Below are 20,259 nucleotides of genomic sequence, written 5' to 3'. Positions count from 1 at the left end.
CTTTAAAAAAATATATGTATATCCCTTTACTATATCTACATAGTAAACGATAAACGCAAACTTGAAATACAGTTATGATCGCATAAAAAAATATCAAAATCAAACATGTGATCGATGCAGTCAAATTTTTTTTCGCCGATATATCAAATAACTCATTCCTATTTCAACAAGTTCTTTTAGCATATGAATATAAAACAAATATAAATATAAATATAAATGTAAAACGAAAAAAACAACAGGTTTTACTTTCGATATCACTTTATAACTTTTAAACAGGAATATTGGAGCCAACGATAAATTCTTCCCGGAAAATCGTTACGAATCTTTCGAAATATAAAATCCCGTAACTGCGAAACATTGTCGGACAACAGCAAAGCTATTGTGTTACGGGAAATATTGCAGGTGGTGAGTTAGTAGATGCGTTTACATTTCTAGCGAGCCGTGCAGTATAGTGATTACGACTGACTGATGCAAGTAATTTCTCAGGAAAACTACCCACTTACGAAAGTTTCCTCGGCGAGTTTACGTCCGAGTAACATTCGATTCGGGCTGAGTATCACTCTAAGTCTCACGAACTGAGCAACTCTTGCGAGTATGTCGCTGCGCTGGGCAGCAATCATTATCTCGCTGAGAAAGGCGAGAAAAAAAGTTATTATTGCGATAATAGCCGCGATAACAACGACAATGCCATGAACGATAATAATCATTGTACACGAATCGATCGTTTTAAAGGAGTTGATGCGTCTCTTGGAAGAGAAAACGATTGGTCGCTCGCGATGGAAACGTCGAGAAGACTAATGGTGGACTTCTTCCCACACCATCTGCCCTCGGATGGCTCTATCCAGCCGACCGATAAACTTTTCCATTCGCCTCGCGGCCACCGAGATCTTTTTTGCCGTGGTACGATTGATATTGTTCCAAAGCGGCAGCCCGGCGAAGTGGCGAAGTAGTTTAATTGCGTAAACGTGTATACTACAAATGAGGAGCGCGCTCCTAAATCCTGCAATAAACGCTTGTTCCTTCCGTTTTTGTCTGCCGTTAATTTGTTATTCTTTAAAAGTCGTGAGTGTTTTTAACATTGTCGTAGTATATTTAAACTTCACGTCCATTTATGTTTGCAAGTAGCAAAAAAATTGAAATGTTATATACCATTTGAACAAATACAAATATTTCTCTAAGCTGTAATTTATTTACAAGTTAATAAATAAAAGATTTTAACTATATTAGAAAAGAACGATTATAAAGTGGTTTTATGTCAAGAGAAAAATTGAAATCTGAGTCAATTATCAATTGATTAAAAATCGATAATCGATAAACGGAAAAATTGAAAATTGAAACAAGCAAAATCGAGCGCGGGATTTATATATTAAACGCGTGTCCCATACTTTATCATGAGTTTAAATTTGATTTAGTAAAGCCGTAAACCGCTTCGCTGCTCTGCACTTTAATGCCTGCAATCGGGGCAGTCTCCGCCGCGACCCAACTTAACAACGTTGAACGGATATTGCCGTCGACCCCATACCGCATCAAGAATGGCCAAGCCGCAGGGATGCTTGCGACACCACCGACCATGCCCATCCTCGTACACATAAATAGTTAAAGTACTATAACTTGTTACTTTGAAAAAACTATTTGATCAATAAATGTAATATTTCTCAATATACATATACTACAATGTAAGAAAACTTTAGTAAACACCATATTTTTGGATGTGCGATCAGTAAAGAATTATACACTTCGCCCTGATTATTATACGTATCATTATCTATATCTTCTTATCTAGAATTCCTATACTTCTGCTATTCAACTCCAAATCCGGGAATCGTTCGGTTTTTTGCTGACGTGAACTCACGAAGCTTCTGTTGGAGCTGTCGGGATTTCCTTGCTCCATGCGTGTTAATCCTTCGAGGTTTGTGGGCCTCGAGGCGATTTTCCGGCTTACAACGAGATTAGCAAACTTGCACTTGGTTGATTTCATTGGCGAAACCACGACGTACGCTTTGTTCAGGAGATTCGATAACGCAGGAGCGAGAGCTACGCGTGTGAAAATAATCGCGTAAATGCGTTATGACATGAGATAATGACACATTTCTCCGCTTTTATACCGTACATGAATTTCGAAGGATAACATAAAATTTTTGTGTCATATAATTTAATTGTGTCGCACGACGTACATCAATGCAACATTTTCTTTATTCGTTTATTAATTTAATTAATAATTTAATTTTGTATAATTTAATTGTTTCGGCAATTTTTGTAATTATATTCCATTCTTTACAGAAATATGATTATTTTTATTATATTTTATCGCGTAAATATTTAATAACAACGCTATGGGAAGTCTTAACAATACTATGTGGAAAGAGAATAAATTAAAAACTAAATAGGAATAGTATTTGCTGGACACGTTGAGGATTAACTTCGGAGTTAAAAAAGCAACAGCACTGTAGCTACTGTATGGAGTAAAGCCATGCGTAGGTAAAAGTCATTTTAAAAGCGGAAAAAAAGTATGATAAATAATTTTGTAAGTTTTTAATGTCAAAATAAAAGTAAGGAACTACTGTAAAAAACGTAACAAACGGATTTACGATCGCATAATGAAAATTCCACACCTCATTTGACTACGCGCATCGGTGTTGTAGAGTTTTAGCAAGGTAAAATGCACTCGTGTCACGTGGCCTCACTATTACACGCCACGTATAACATAATTAGAGCCCAAGCTACGTATAATTCTCGCGTTGCACCGACTGCACTTCGTGTCTATCGTTGCGTGGCAAAGCTATGTAAGTGGAATTAAAGTTGCGCTTCGGCGCATCGTTGTAACCGTTGTCGACATATGGAACGCCGCCGGCCCTCGGAATTTGTTTAACAACGAGCAAGACGATATAACTATTACTTTTGGAACGAAGTCTTAGCGTGATTGTAACTTTCGCGCTAACTTTGTCCTTCTCATTTGTGTTGTGCTCGCATCAACTGTATTAGGTATTCTCAAAGTTTTCTGCGTCATCCTATCCTGAATACTTGCAAATCCCTCGCGTTTTCCTCCATCAGGTTCCTTCTCATTTAATAAGATGTAGATGCATATTTCACGGAAACAAAGAAATATGACGGTAATATTACGTACGAGAAGATTTCGTTTTTCTATTTTTTATCGCGAGAGAGAAGCAACAGCATGTAGGACACTTTTATACATATATATCGAAAATCAAAAAAATTAGGGATGCTATATAAATTGTGACATAAAATTTAAAATTTTTTATAAATCAACATTTTTCTTAAAATACAAATAAATTTTTCCTGATTAAAAGTACTTATTTAATCCTGGCGTTTATTTAAAAAGTTTTCGAGACTTTAGCAAGAGCACATCAAAGAGTGAGCTCTTGATGAATTTCGCGATTGAAATATTATCAGGATTACTAGAAACCGTTTAAAGTTCACACAAGAGATTAGTCAGAATTAGTATTTATCATGAAAAGATCATTGAAATATCGTCGAGCCAGAAATATCACCAAGAATATTATTAATTAAAAATATCACCAAATTTTACATACATTATCTAATTTAAAAAAAATACTAATTATTCAATTTATTCCCGAATAATTCTTGAAGCATCGTAACAAACAAAGCTTAGACACATTCAAATTAGCTTAGATGTTTAGATTTAAGTTTTTTAACAAAGTCGATCTGTCACGATATACCTAAAAGTAGAACATTACAAGTTTCAAAAGGGCCTCGTAAATCTCTCAGAACAATGTTGAAATTTCCAAAACAAATAGTCAATCGGTCAAACGTCTGGCGGGCAATACGGGTTCGATCGTTTGTATGCAAAGCGCTCAACGAGATAACGACGAATGTCTCGCAAATTGCAGGCTGAACGTTTACGGAGCCTCGAGGGTGGCAAGTGTCAGGACACCAGAGATACTCGATAACTTTACGGTACTCCAGAAACCGGATCGATGCCTATGATTATGTCGACGCTTCGTGTTTCACCTCTGAACGTATGGTCGAAGCATATCCGGCTCTTTATCGCGTTTATGGCTTCATAGTTCATATAGTGCGGGCAATTACAAACCAGTATTCTACTGACCAATATATACTTGGCGCAATCGGACTCTTTTTATGAGTTCTGTCCTATCACTCTTATGAGCACCATAAGTCGCGCGTCACCTCTGCCCTGTCACTTAATATTTATCATAAAAATCTATAAATTTAGTCTATTTAGCTATGCTGCTAAACTTTTCTACAACGCGCTTATTTCGTTCTGTTTTGAAAACCGTCTAATTAAGTACTTATTTCATTTCAAAGAAATTGATCAAAATGAAATTGTCACAAAAAAAAAGATTACTATTTCGAAAATATTTCATAAAAACGAGATTACACACACACACACACACACACACACACACACAAATTTAGTTTTTAATATTTATCAACAGAAATATATATTAATGTCATTTTTATCAAGCTTTTATATCATGCTTTTGAATTTAAATACAAAGTGACAGAAACTGCAGTTATCAAAAACATATGTATTTTGTTAAAGTTACGTACAAATCAACGTTTTTCAGCAACGAGAACGATTTCGAGTCGGTATCCATGCGCGAGATAGATATATAGAATTTGATGCTAATCGAGATTTTAATTTCAAACTGCAGAGACGGCTTGGGATCGTATAGCTCTCGCTCCGTTTATCGCACCAAAATGTCAGGAAGATTCTGGCGGGTCATGAACCGCTGCCAAGAAAATGGGACGAGAGACATTCAGGGCCCACTTATCTTTCGCGCCAGGATTTATGAAATGCTCCGCCCCCCCTCCCTCCGCGAGTACCGGGATAAGAGCTTGAAAGGACGTGCCTGCCTGACCCGTAGACACGCAGGATAATGCAAGGATTAAGAAGCGTCGCCGTCGAGATGGAGTTTGCTACTTCTGGATTAAGTATGGACGCGATATTAAAGCGCTTCTCGAATCCGATTTGCAAAAACGTTTCTCCCACGTTTCAAAGGCGAAGTACATCATCAAGATATACCGTCAAAATCCACAGATATAATTTACACCGTAATGCGATCTGAGATCAAATGTAAAAGGAATTACCCGAAAGCAATTTTAAATTCAAGAAAAGAATGTCCGTAGAAATCGCAAAAAGATGAAAGATCGAGTCCATTTATTTCCTAAAAGCTTTCATTTTATATACGAGGATACAGTTTACAGAATTATAAATATCCAAGTATTTTCGCATCGCACGTTCATATCGAATAAACCATCTGTATTTCCGTATTTTTACGCGGATCATCATGTGTACGTATACCTCGCATAATCCAGCATGATACTCAAATGAGATGATCTTACGCGATCCAGAGAGACGCACAATATGGGATTAAGAATCCCGAGTGCGGAGCTCATTATTCACGGATTACGAATAAGCTAGAACCAGTAGCGAGTTACTCTCATAGAAATCCTTATCCCGTGGGTAACTGCTGGAACGCTATTTCATGATCTCGGGCCTTATCGTCCAAGAGATACCGTATTCCGCGTTAAAAAAAAAAAAGACAGAAAATTCTTGTTCTTCCAAGGTTAAAACGCGGAAGAATGTCTGTGTAATGAGGGAATTGAGAAGAATATTTAGGGAATTGATACCATCTTCCTCCGTTTGCATAAACGGGTATTATACCAAATATTAAAAGATATTAAAGATTGTAAAAGATATTAAAAATAGATATAAGTTTCTACTTATAGTCACATGTCTACTTTTTATTAATAAATCTAAAGTTCTTAATAAGTTCAGTTTACTCGTTTATTTATCAGAATTATTTTCTATTGTATAATTTGCTAGGCTCTAATCAAAATTACGTTAAAAAAGAGAAAGGCTTAATATATTTCCGGCATTGTTTTCAAGACTGCGTTTTCAACACGGATCTTATTTCCCACTATAAAAGAAAGCGAGATAGTACAATGAAGTATCTCGCATCGAAAGGACATCCAAATGTCAAATTTTAGTCGAGTACACTCCCCATTGGGAAAAAAGTTGATTTATAACGCAGGCACGCTTTTTCTGTCCGCGTTCAGACCAATTTCCCTTTACATGTGAAGTGACCCACACGTTTCAAGCTTTCTATCACGTAAAAATATTTGATATAACGGTTCGGTTTAATCAGTCAGGAGAGTTTCCAATTACAACTTGACAGAGAAATATAAAGAAGAGATAATTTCACATCTAATGTTATTATTCCCGTAAAAATAGCTAACGTGTTATTCGGATCTTTCTTTTAATTTCAAGTAATTTCGTCATGTACATAAATATTTAAGTATTTTTAAAACTAAAATAAGACACCATCGCTTTTTACCAAAGTATATCACACCTTTGAAAATACTAACGCAATTTTTACACACAATTGATAAACGTTTAAGGAATCTTTAAAAGAAAAATCTCTAAAAACAACTTAATCTCAACGTAAAAAAACAATCGCAAAAAGATACAAGTGAAATCCACCGAGAAATAATAAGAAAGATAAAACGATAAAGAATTTCAGAGGCGAGTTTCAATATGTTCTTTATACAGTCAAGAATTTTCATTAATTCAGAATTTAAAGATATATACAAATACTCAAAGTCGAAACTGCTATTATATCTTCTTCTCATCAATGACTTATTCTTTTCCTGTATCATTTGCCCTTGCATGGCATGTAGCCAAAGCGGGAATCTATTATCTAAATTTTATTTCAATGAATTTCGAAAGTTAAATATAAAGCAAAATTGTAAAAAAAATCATTAAGTGGTCTTATGCAAATATTAAGTAAAATTATGTAGAAAATACATTGTAATTCATTGGAATCCATATTGTTTTAACATTAATACCTCGATAAAAATTGAGCTTTTAATTTCATCACTCTTCTAATTTAATTCATCCAGAACAATTGTAGATTAATTCAAATAAAACAGAGCCCCTTCTCTCGATAAAAATACATTTATGTCAGCTTTAAATTCTATTCTGTAATGTGCTGTAGAATTTTACATTGTAACAATGTAATGTAATAATACTCGTTTCCCGTTTTTACGTTATCTAAAATTATAGACATTCATAAAAGCAATATTAAACAATGTCTAATAAGGTAAAAACGTTCATGATATTTCCACTGATACTCTTTTATCGCTAAAATTAATTTGCGTGGTATTCATGAAGAATATATGTGTGTGTGTGTGTATCGGCATATATCAATTATACATAACTGTAATTTTAATTATTTATTCATTATTATAATTTCTGAATGCATCGTGTCGCGCTTGCAAACATTTGCATAATTGGCAGTAATTATGTGTCATTATAGCAAATAAAAAAACACGTATAACATATATGTATATAATGTATATTATATATTATTCAATTACTTTGAAATTAAGTTTAGTATATTAAGTGTAATATTATCAAAAAGCATTTCTTCTGTTTCTATATAAATTGCAAATATGTAAAGTATCAAAACACACTTAGAAATGTTTTATTAAAGATGATATTAAAAGACGAGATTAGATATCTTATTATAATAATTTCCGTTTTTATTAATATATAGACTCTATTCAGGATTGCCTTATTATTATTACCTTAAAAGTAACACATCTACTAAAGGATAATCTACTAAGAATAGAAGTAGACAATTCAGGACATATATAAGCATTGCCATACAACGTATATTCTTTTATCTCTTGAAGCGTGAAATCGAAGTATCGACAAGTGAGCTGAATACTATATATCTAACAGCAATAAATATCATATTTTTGCCCTAAAAATTTCATTTGATAAAACCAGCAAAAATAACATGAACTAATTAATCACACTAACTACTGAATCTGCAAAGGTTTCACTATCTTTTTCTATGTACCATTTCATTTATAATTTAATCGGTATCAATTTCAATACGGTTATTGATTTTTATTATCCGTATTCTTTTACATTCTCACGTATATGCAAAAATAATATAAGTCAATAAAAGTTATTTATAATTTTGTTCTAAAAATATATTTCTTATCGATATAAAAATATTAAAAACAAATTAATTGTCGCTTTTCTGGCAAAACGCGTGTCGTGCAAACGGCCATTGCAATTTATCCACTATGTTGTATATACAACAGCACTTACAACTACGTGCAAATTTTCGAAACTTATCCAATTCTGAGAAAAATGAGTTACCACGATGAGAATAGAAAAAATATATAAATTAACGATATAAAAATTACTGACCAATGTAAAATAAAATTTTTAAATTCCTTGAATTTTCGCGACACGCATTAATTAAAATTCACGGACTATGGGAACATTCTTTCGTGCAATTATTAAAATATACTTCGCTGGCACAAATTAAGATATATCAAGATAATGTACATTTTTCATGAGAAAATGTAATATGATAGTCCAAACTCCTAGTTTCTTAATTTCATTTTCATCGGACTTGCAAAAGCACTCTTCAAAGAAATTCCGTGCCTCTATACGTATTACCTTCTTCTGATTTAGATCCATGCAATGTACGTTGTCATCGAATCTACATGTATGACGTCATTGAATATACCTGATGCTACGAAATAAAATATACGAACGTTATTCTTTGTCAAGAATGTCGAGAAGCCAAAGGTGGAGCGCACGTAATTTTATTTCAAACGTACGTTTCTCTCGACGGAAAATCTAGAACGTGCTTGATCGTGGAACTGTATAAAACCTTTCAGCGTTTATATCGCCTGCTGTGTCATTCAAGAGAACTCATTAAACAAATCCTATAATTCTTTGTAAAATAATTTTACTTTAATTTCTCGAACTCGGCATATGTGTGGCATTGTAAAAATTACATAATTTTCTAAAACTTAATATCGTAAATATATTTTCAGCTTATTCTTAATATATTTGATATCCACCTCACACAATAAGAATTTATCTCTATTTCTTCTCACGCGCTACAATCTTACAAGATGATTCTTTATAATGGTTTTTACTCTGTATCTTTTTCCTCTCATGAAAGTCATCATACGGACCATTCGAGACAAAGTTGTCGCAACGTTAGCTATTAAAAGCAGTCAGAAATAACTATATTAGCCCTTAGGGACTTATCTTTGGCGATATCTGAAGTTTCCACAGGATTGCTACAAGTAACAGATATGGTATATACATGCTTTAGTACGTATATGTACGTATAAATCACGTGTAAATGTGGAAAACATACGTAAAACTGTTGCCGCAAAATTAAAAAAAGAAGAGCTTTCTATAAGAGTTTTCGAGATCAATCAAGAAATGACTTTAATTTTGTAACAAAAATTTGTTAAAAATATATAAAACATATACACGATTAGTAGATATTTTTTTATCAATATGTGTCTCTTGCATGTACTTATGTAAATAAATCACAAATAGGTGAAAAATTGAAAATGATCTAAAAGATAAACTAATTTCGCCCTATTTTGATATGCTTATATTGTACTTTTTTGTAGTTGAAATTATTCCTGTCCAGGCTAAAAGACTGTATCAATTTTATTCGTACAGTAATAGTGAAACGTAAATTGTCACATTCGTATAAAATTGCGCGCAAAAATTAGTCGCTATTGGTACGCGGCGAGGAAAACCGCCAGACAAAATTTTGCATAAGACTCTCTTTCTCTCTCTCTCTCTCTCTCTCTCTCTCTCTCTCTCTCTCTCTCTCTCTCCCCCCTCTCTTTCTCTCTTTCTTTGTACGTGCAACGAAACTACCTACTTTCCGCAGACCAGCCCTGAGCATAATTAGACCACTAGTATCTCTAATTAAGCAATTGCGGTGTAAGATATTTTTTTTTGTAAGTGGCTACGTAATGACGCCACGAAATATCCTCATCGCCGCTTTCGCGATGAGGCAGAGCGGGAGGGCGCGCGCACACGAGGCGAAAGAGGAAAATTCGAGAGTTCCGTATAGCTGGAAACTGAAATGGAAACTAATATACGACAGATGCAGCCGTGATTCAGCGGCAATGTTGCGCCATGCTGCTCTTCCCGGTTTTCGGAAAGTTGCTGTCCCCGATTCCTACCCGCATGCTGTGCACCTAATTCTTTGTACAAACTCTCTTCCTGATATTCCCATGAAAATAATGATATCTAACTAGCTCAGATACGTCACAATCTGAGTTAAACACAATCGTTAAACAAGTATCTAAATAAAATTGAAAACTATATCATGTTAATTTATATTCTATAATTCAATATATATGTTATAGATACATAACTTCTTTAGATATCGTCGCATTATTAATGCATCGTCAAATTATTATAGTAAAAATAGAAATATGGAAATCTTGCGTTAAAATGCAACGTAAAAATACTAATATTTTATAAAACTTTCCGTTAGCGTAAAAATTTCCAATATTGATGAATGACAAAAGCCGATAAAAGCCGTACGACCCATAGCAAAAAAATCTATGTTACTCGTGATATACTTTTTATTCTGTAAACTGCATTTTTTGACATAATTGCTGGTGTCAGATACTTTTGGTCATTGGGGTGAATCTGATTAAACAGATACAATGTGGCAGTAAATAGCAACGGAGTGAACGTGTGGTATGCCTACGTGAAAAGCTTGTCGAGATCTATAGTGGCAATAAATTCGCATATATAGCTTACAGTAAAATGGACACAAAATGGCGATACGCGGTTATCTAGTACGTTTCGATTTATAAAACGGTTGGTGTTGGTTAATTTGTCCTGCGAAAGGATATTCCAACAGCTTCAGATTTCAATTCCTACCATTGCCGTGAAACAAATGTGCATTAAGCGCGATAATGCAGCTTTTATAAAACTGTATTACGTGGATTTAATACAATGAGCTCCATAGCGTGTTACAATTGCATTATTGGAAATTACGAAATAACGCAGTGGAATGTATGTAAACAAGAGAAAATATGGCATAAAATATGTCTGCCTAGCTAGCCCCATCTACTTAATCAAAATTTAACGTATAAATTATATAATAATGCGCTATTTACGCGTCCTCCAAATCTACAAGAAAAAAAGTTTTTTTATAAAATTCGATAAATCAGGTATATGAAATATTGTTAGTATTATTATATAAACTTGTGAAATGTGTAAACACATTAGAGATGTGGATGCTTTCATCCGTAGTCTGGGAGGAAAAATATAACCCACTTTGGGGCCCACGATTTTAGATAATCAAATTATTTGCGATATCGTAAGCCTATAATTAACATTTTGGTTAGTGCCCCTTAAGTAAAAATTATTTTTACGTAACTGAATATCGACAGGACTAATTGAAAAAATTGACTAGTAGTATAACTTAAAAATCTTTGAAATAGAATAGCTAATTACGATTTTTAGTTACCTGTCCTAAAGTGGGTTATTTTCGTCTTCATTTTTATAATATAAGAGGAAAATCCGAGGGAAAATCCTTTAAGGAATGCAGCGCAAAAATCGAAATCATCTTAAGATATTAACATATAATTGGGATATGTATTGCACAGTTCAGTAATCTAATTTTTAATTTCTAACGGAATATTACTGTTTGTTTCAAGAGGGAAGTCCTTTAGGAGATGTAGCGCAAAAAATTAAAATTACTCTAATGCAAGGGCGCATAATTACCACATAAATCTTGTATATGTTGTTCAGAATCTTGTAATTAACATGTGGAGAGGTTCACTTGTGGCCTACTCAGTCTCCCTATTAAAAATAAGTTTTTTTGATTAAACGAAATGAGCGCAAAATTTTATCTTATGAATTTGGAGAGTGTATGGCATAAATAGTGCATTATATCCTATACAATTTATTCGTTAAATGATTAAGTAGGAAGTCTAGCTAGGCAGAAGTATACATAAAATATAAATAGTAGTGCAATAATACAGTTGATTTATTTCAAAAACAACAAGATTTGCCATCACACTTCTGCCTTCTGCTTTTACTTAAATGATCACAGATGTAATCCGACATGTTAAAATAAAGTGATCCAGCGTTACATTGAATTCTTCAACCGAACGTAATAAACAGTTTCAGCTAAAAATACCGGGAACCACGTAGTCTTTTTAGCTGTCTCTAAGTTGGAAGTCCTAATTGAGGAATTTGCTACACAGCGTCCCTGAGCTGAGCTATTTAACAAAAGTTACGGAATTCGGATCCCTAAAAGCCGCATGTCCGTGTCAACTTCTTCAATTAACAGCGATCTAAGTTGTAAGCCGGAGATCATGTTAAAATGCAAAGATTAATCTTTATCATAATATTATCTTTGCAACATTGCGTCTAATTACGAATTCAATTAAATCTGTACAGATAAATTTTGATTCTTATTTACCTTTCTGTTTCTTTTTAAAGCGCCAAAAATCGAATCAAGTTTTATTATTATGTAAAAAGCAATTATACAAATAAGAACAGCAACACGAAATAGATATTAATGAAAGCTCCTCGAGAATATTTCGCAGAAATCATGATTTTCCGATAATTGCGTAATTACGAGACGAAATTTACAGAATTTATTCGTCGAATTCTGTTGACGAGCGTATCACGCGTACTTATGCATGCATTGTTAATAAATTATCAAGTATGCCGCATGCATATACGATAGCCATTAAGCAGATGGCGGCGATTGCAAATTAGCGGCTAATAATTATCTCGCGTGCACACCCGATACACACTTCATTCGTAAAGTTATAGGATGTTACGAACGCCACCTCATCAATCGTAAGGGATAAACGCGACGAGAAACGCCGCGTAAATCGGATCGTTCTGGCCCGAATAATTTCACATTAATTACATGCGTCGCGGATTATATATCTATCTATTGTAGATACTACTACATGCCGCTAAATACGTAAACAAATATCGTTATACATGATTAGTTTGGCATAAATTCCGACCGAAATTACACTAATTTGCCTACGTGTGACACACAAGCATGTGACAAACCAATCCGACAAGATCTCGCATGCTCCGAAAAGCTCGCAACTGTCTCAGCCAATGGTAATTTGAGAAATACGAGCAAAGGGGAAAATCTGCTAAGTTTTTGTATAACAAAGCGGATTTCGATCATCCCAAAATCGCGAATCTAGTTACTGCGACTTTGTTGTATATACACGATCGTTGCATGGGTCATAAACTTTGACTTCCTGCATCCTACTGTTTAAAACATTCGGCTTATCTCGTTCGCCAAGATCACAGTTTCAATGCAACTAACTTTTAGCTCTATTTGTTCCCAAGAATTTTGATAGAAAAAAAGAAGGATTTTCAACAAAATCAAAACTAACTATGCATGCAACTGATCATACATAAATCAGTACAAAGAAGAACAGGAAAAATGTTATATTCATGAGGATACATATATAAATTGAGTGCACTCTTATCTAAGAGAGAAACGACCAAGTCGAAGGATACATGTCGGTACTCTACGAAGCTCGTTTCAAAAGTAACGCGCGTCGTTACCCGCAAAAGGTTCGCCTCTAAATAAAAGCGGATACAATCTCGCAGCGACTTTACGCGTCGAAATCGCAACTGTCGATATTATACGAAAGCAGCCTCAGCATTACAAATAACGGGGCAGAAGCGGCGAGCGGCAGGGTGCGTGCACTGCCGGAAATTTACACGGGGCCAGATATGTAGATTGGGCACGCTTTCAACTCGGAAAAGAAAGATGAGCCAGCCGAACAATACGTAAATGCACTTCCGCGAAGTGTAGACCGCTGCTAAACCGTAGCTGAGCAGCTACCTATTCTACGCGACTTGCTGAATCGGGAGTCGAGAAATAGGCGTTCTGTTGCGGCGACCGTAAGCCGTAAGACGGCTCGGGGTGGAAACGGAAATGGGAAAGCTTGAAAACGAAGTGCTCTTCCGTCGAAACTTTTATCCCGAAAAGAATGTGCGAGATTGAATGTGAGAGGGTGAGAGAGAAAAAGAGAGACAGTGCGTGTCGATAGGGAAGGTATTCGTAACACGACAAAGAACACTCTTATCGTATCAATCGTGAAACCATATATATAACCCGCGATATATGTATACTGACAAAACATTATTGACGCAAGTCAAACAAAGCCATGATACGCGGTAAATAAAATTTTTTTTAAAAATAACGCGCGTGACTATTGATTTGAACAACCGAAGGTTGGCAGCAGTCGGGAGAAAAACATATGTCTTACGAAAAATTCTCCTAAATCCCCCGAACAACACGATTTTGAGTAACTTATGAAATAATATAATAAAACGTTAAAGATCGATTGTGCACTTATTTAAAAAAACAACTGTGTTGAGCTAATGAGGCGAACGACAGAAGACAATTAGACAATCGAATGTCGATAACAACGAGAATGGAAGCCAAAACAGGAAAGCCTTTAATCGTATTCGACTCCCCGAAGCTGCTCCACGAGACGGTTAATTATGCATACGAAAGATCCATTGTTTTGCTTCGTATATATAAGCACTACAATTCTGCGTAAATTAATGTAATCGGCTGCAAGGGATTTTCAGAACAATTTGCTGCCACATTTAAATAATATAAAAATTATTTGCATCTTAAATGTTACTTCTAAATATAATATCAATTATCTATTCATGCAATGTTTGTACCTCAATGTACAATACGGTGCCCGCAACTGCGTATCGCTCCGATATCGAAGCGAGATGAAAAAAAGAGTGCAGAAATTTTGCAAACTGCATATACGCACCCGCTTTCGATGCGAAGTGCACAAGCCGGTCGAGCCATATTTCATCGCGCGGCGACTGTTACGAATATAAAATATCTTGCATTAATTTTCGAATATTCGAATCTATTTCGCGAAAGAGTGAAAATTACGACTTGTCCGTTCTTTTTTTCACTGGCAGCGCTGAATTATGGCTATACGGAAGAATTGTTCCCGGCGAAATGCAGATAGCATTCCCCCTGCAGTTCGTGACCTCATTTCGCACAGATTTTGTACAATTTATAGTGGAAGACGGCAAAGATATCCGAACAAGATAATCAAGATTAAGTTATATAAGACATTTTCTGTGCGCAAGTCTTGCGCCAGTTAAATGTTTCCTGCGAATATATCCTCAATCCGGAGCAATGACGTTCCTCGACGCGATGTGCAGCTAATCGGAATAATCCTTAAAGGACGACCTATATACCATTTCAGAACGTCTATCTACTCGGGCGACTTTTTCTACAAATCGTTCACATCGTAACATCGAGCCCTTTAAACCAAATGTTCTCGCGTTACACGGCAAAGTTCTATACTCTGACTCTCTACCGGTTCCTACTAGCTTTTTTTGCAACTCTCTCTCACGTGGATCTGTAAAACTTCAACCATAAGCCCGCGGGCATCCATCGTTTCGCACGATTTATAGGGATGGCGGCGACTTTTCAAACTACCAAGGCTGCTGCAACGGCGGATCGTCGCCGATCGCGATTTCCGAGCATTGCTGCAATCGCGCCAATTATAATAAGAATTTACGAGCGAGACTAAACGACCGCGCGCGGACTATCGATAAAGTGCCATCGTCGAGGATGTCCGATCTCTTTTCTTCCTTCGAAAACATCCGATAGATTTACGAGGGTAATTACGCGCTTTCTTCCCGCGGCTATTCGACACTCCGCGCAAATGCACTGTCCATTCTTCTCTCATTCTTATTTATCCTGTTCCTTGATTCGATCCTTCTTTCTGCGCACGTTAGCACCTACGTGACGAAGTCGGAGCAACTTTACGATCGCGTCGCTGATCTATCGACATCATCTAGTATTTGGACATACATACATACATAATCGCCGAGCACTCCCAGAGCTTCAGCGTATGATCGGAATACGATCCAAGTGCATTAGCGGAGCACGGAAGATCGTAACGGAGAGGTTAAACCACAGACCAAAAATGTGTATATTAACTTCAATAATATCCGAATATTGGATAACAATAGGTACATAATAACATATTACAGAGATGCATTGTTAAATAACTAATTTATTATGAAAATTTCAAGTTAATTCTGTAACATATTCATGTTACAGAATCAATATAAATCGAACAAGTAACTAGTTTCCTTCAGAAAATATAAATTAGATTAATCAACCTTCAATTATTATCTACTGCAGAATTACGTTGCTTAAAATAACATTGCAGCCATTAACACCCGCGTTCTGAATTTCTGCTAAGAATTTTAACCCATAACTCTCGACCCGTAATATCTTTGTACACTAAAATTCCACGGTAGATTTAGAATTCAATGCTAACATTCCAACGGGAAATTCGACCTCACCGACCACCAACAAGTCCATTCTATTTCATGTCGTTTTGGGAAAACGTTTCAAAATTTCCGAAGATGTAACATGATTTTCGATGATGTTTGCGGAAATCGATTCATTTCTTTCGCTTTCCCGTTAATTATTAACAGGTGCGCTAATTCCCCAACAAATCGACAGTCGTGCCATATCGTAAATTATCACAGCGGTAGCCGGATATATAACCGGGCGGTTCTTACAAATCCCACGATATATTCGTTCAATCGCAAATCGTAGCGCACGCGCACACAGGCATAAAACGCGCTTGACAACTATGTTATCTATATGTAAACGATTTTACGTGCTAGATTAATTATACGAGCGGCTGAGTTGCAACTAATTCACGCGTCACAATGATCCCTGATTTATGGCCCGGAATTTGCCCCATGAATCAAAACGTTCGTAGACACCGAAATACCGACCGAATTGCGCGTTGCCACGATACGGGATATCGACTTTAACATGGTTAAGTTTGATTATACTAATTATTGCAGGACTGCGCGAGGCGCCTTAGGCATCACGAAAGAGAGGGGGGGGGGGGCTAAACGCGAGCGACATGCAACATGCCGCTCCCGGGTGGCAATTCCCTCAATTTGCTCTCTAATCTCTTAATTATATGCACATGGAGTTGCTACTCCGCATGGCAGTTGCCTCCAAAATAGGCAACGGCAACGATCCAACACGGCCAATTTTAACTTTTGATATTCAATCTTCAGAGAGGTAATGTTAAACATTAAAATTTTACGCTACATTTCTCCGCCTCTGTTATATGAATAGAAAGGCAAACAGTTAAATGGAAAACTCAATATAATCTCATTAATTTCAATATAATTTGTCCAAAATAGTCTTTATTAACATAAAATTATATTATTTTATTTCAGAATATATATAGAGATTAGAAATCAAATTGTACAAGATGTCGCATATGTTTAATATACAGTTATATATAAATACTTACAGAATCCTTTGGAGTATCACATTTATGAATTGTTAACTGCTGCTTAATAATTTGCAAAACAAAAATTAACACCGCTTATATATTTCAATAAATTAGAAAATTTTTATTAATTTTAAAACGTATCTATGTATATTATTATTAATATCGTACAACAAAAAGTATAGATTTTCAATTAAATATATATAACAGATGTATGAAAATAAAAACAAAAATCAAAATATTATATAAAAATATAAACAAATTATCATATTTGTATTTTTATATATTTATATTTGTAATACGCGTGTGAAACTAAATAACTTAAATCGAATCAATTAAGGGTACATACGTTTGACAGGCCTTAAAACTAGATCAAAATTAACGAATTTTTATTGTAGGTAAAATTTTGTTTTATTAAAAAATAAAAATAAATTTCTTGTAGAGTAATCGTTTGAGAATATCTCCCGAAAATTTCAATAAAAAATATCAAAAATTGAGGTCCTGGCAGCTATTTCCCGGAAACAGTTTTTTAAAAATTGGTACCAGAAATATCTCGGAGACTAGTGAACCGATTTGCATGAAATTTTTTACAGCTACATACTCTCAATATAATAATCTAGTGCTTGTCATAGAATTTTGACGATCTAACTCTCTCTCTAGCTTGGTTTTTTCATAAATAAAAAAAGACGGATTTGCATAGTCAAAAATCACATTTTTCGCTAGAAATCGCTGCCATTTTTCGGAAGATCAATATTTTCAAAATCGGCTATGACAACTATTTTGTTTCATAGAGAGGAGAAATCTCTACCGCGAATGCCATTTTTACAAACACTATTCGGGAAAATAACTGCCAGGGCCTCAAAATTTTTGATATTTTTTATTGAAATTTCCAGAAGACATTCTCAAACAACTACTCTGCAAGATATGTATTTTCATTTTTAAAAAACACAATTTTAACCATAATAAAAATTCGTTAATTTCGACCTAGGTTTAGACCTGTCGAACGTATGTAACCCTTTAAAACCCCAAAAAGCAAGGAACTTACACAAACGTATTTTGTTTCGCGTGCATTAAATTATTCGCATTAAATTATTAATTAAAATTACACAAAATATTCGTAGCAATTGCGGTTACAAGTCGAACGTTTCCACGGCACTGAAGGGGGTTGAATAAATTAATCAAAATTACTATTCCCGATCTCCGGACTCGCGTCTACGCAAAAATGACTCACCCAAATGATCGGAGCCTGCCACCCGATGAGCCCGAAGAAGGAGCAACCACACCGCCAGCACGATCATGACTCTCCCGTTTCCAGCACTGACCAACGTCATTGTCGCACCGATCAGTCAGTCATTTACATCGACACCGCACCGTCGTACGTCACCAACGGACATGTCACATCGCCCGCACCTTTGGTCATCGATACTCCGGGATCGCGATGTATCTTCCGCGAGCGTTCAACGACGACGAGTCACCCGCCGCGAAGTCGTCGAACTCGGATCGATCATTTCCGGCCGCGGTCCGCGCGCCGATCAAGCTTGACGGCACCGGCTCGCGTCGCGACGCGCCATGGCTCGCGAAAAGTCCACCGACGATTCGATTCGATTCGATTCGATTCTTCTGCTCGATTTGCACTCGCGCCGATTTACACCGTGTCTACACGGGGTGATCCGAATGAGAATGCTCCCGAATCCCGAGTCTCTCTGCTCGGGCTGCCGTCAGCCTCGAGATCGTCAAACCGCGCGGCGCAACGTCTCGCGTCGATCCGCCTCGCGGGGCGCAGTCCGTACGCCAGATATCATCCACGCTGCGAAATTATTCAAACCGCACAGGACACACGACTATCTCGGCTACACAATTCCCCGTATGACTGTTTCAGCGAACCGAACTCCGACGTCGGTGCTCGAAAGCGTCGTTCACTCGATGCACTCTCTGTCACGACTACTGTCACGTCACGGAATATACCGGCTAATTTCACACTGTTCCACCGTGCCGCGTTTTATTCGAGAGATCGAGTTGGAAATAGAGAAACTTCACTTTGAAATCATCGAGAAGGAGACCCGTGACACTCCCGAGGGAGAATACCGGAGGCCCGAAGGGCCAGAATAACACGGTCACGCGCGCGAGAACGTCTGACGGAGAGACGGGAACGTAGCTCGGTGCCCTCGGTGGTCGGCGCGCGACTGAGCGCCAGCGGGCGTTTGGGACTTTTGAAAGTGGGGAAACGGGGTAGCGCGGCCCGCGCTACGTCACGCGGCTGACTCGTGCGCCCGCGCGTAACGAACTCGCCCCTCTTCGCTCGATCACTCCCCTTCCCCTACCCCTACTCCTACCCCTGCTCTACCCGTACCGCGAACCGCGGGTCCTAGCTGCGTATACGCCGGATTTTCGACGCGCCTGAGATGAGTGTGACCTCGCGCGCGACGTCACGTCGCGGCCCGTTAAAAGTACGAATATACAAATATAGCAAATACGTAGGTATACAGCCGGTTCACTGCCGATTGGAAATTACGACTTGAAACACGCGAAACGCGTAAATCGCGGTGCCGAGCCTAACGATATACAGCCTGAGTCAACCGTATATTATTCGATATTCGCGAAAATAGATTCCAGAGCCTTGCTTGCCAAATAAAACGCAACGCTAGTATACAAGATCGCGAAGAAGACGAGCAAATAAAAACAGCTTATCGATATATATTATCGCGAGCATGACTGGCAGTGATTTTACTCGCTCGGCCGCTCGTCCAACGGTTTCGTTTGTAATCGTGATTTAGGCACGCAGTTATCTCGATTAAAACCAAAAGAGCAACATATACATACAGATATATGTATATAACACGCCGGTCGATGCGTAAAACAGTCAATGACACGGAGAATGTGAAACGGAGCAAATTACCTCCGACAAAGCATAGCAACGCGCCCTCGTAATTTCCGATACGCAACGGTGGTTTGTTTATGATATTGGCTTCGGTTGTTTGAGCGCCCACTTGTTCTGATTTGACTCTAGTATGGTTACCTGGCGCCCATTTCACGGCGCGGGCGGCGGGCGTCTCGTTTCACCGTGCGCTTTCGCGTCAGGTC

General features: G+C 36.9%; 1 protein-coding gene across 3 annotated transcripts in view; it reads right to left on the bottom strand.

The window, feature by feature from the left end:
- The window catches only part of LOC139817776 (uncharacterized), a 155,871-nt gene extending 136,508 nt beyond the window's left edge, over nt 1-19,363 (bottom strand). For all 3 annotated transcript variants that reach the window (XM_071786092.1, XM_071786079.1, XM_071786085.1), the window contains exon 1: nt 18,410-19,363. In XM_071786092.1, the coding sequence (XP_071642193.1) occupies nt 18,410-18,509 (100 nt within the window). In that variant the 5' untranslated portion in view covers nt 18,510-19,363. The remainder of the gene's footprint in view (nt 1-18,409) is intronic.
- Between the last annotated feature and the right edge of the window lie 896 nt (nt 19,364-20,259).

Source organism: Temnothorax longispinosus, chromosome 1 (genome assembly GCF_030848805.1).
Source record: "Temnothorax longispinosus isolate EJ_2023e chromosome 1, Tlon_JGU_v1, whole genome shotgun sequence".
NCBI classification, from domain to species: Eukaryota; Metazoa; Arthropoda; class Insecta; order Hymenoptera; family Formicidae; genus Temnothorax; species Temnothorax longispinosus.
Note: the sequence above shows the minus strand (reverse complement) of the source record. Positions and strands in the feature narration are given on the sequence as shown.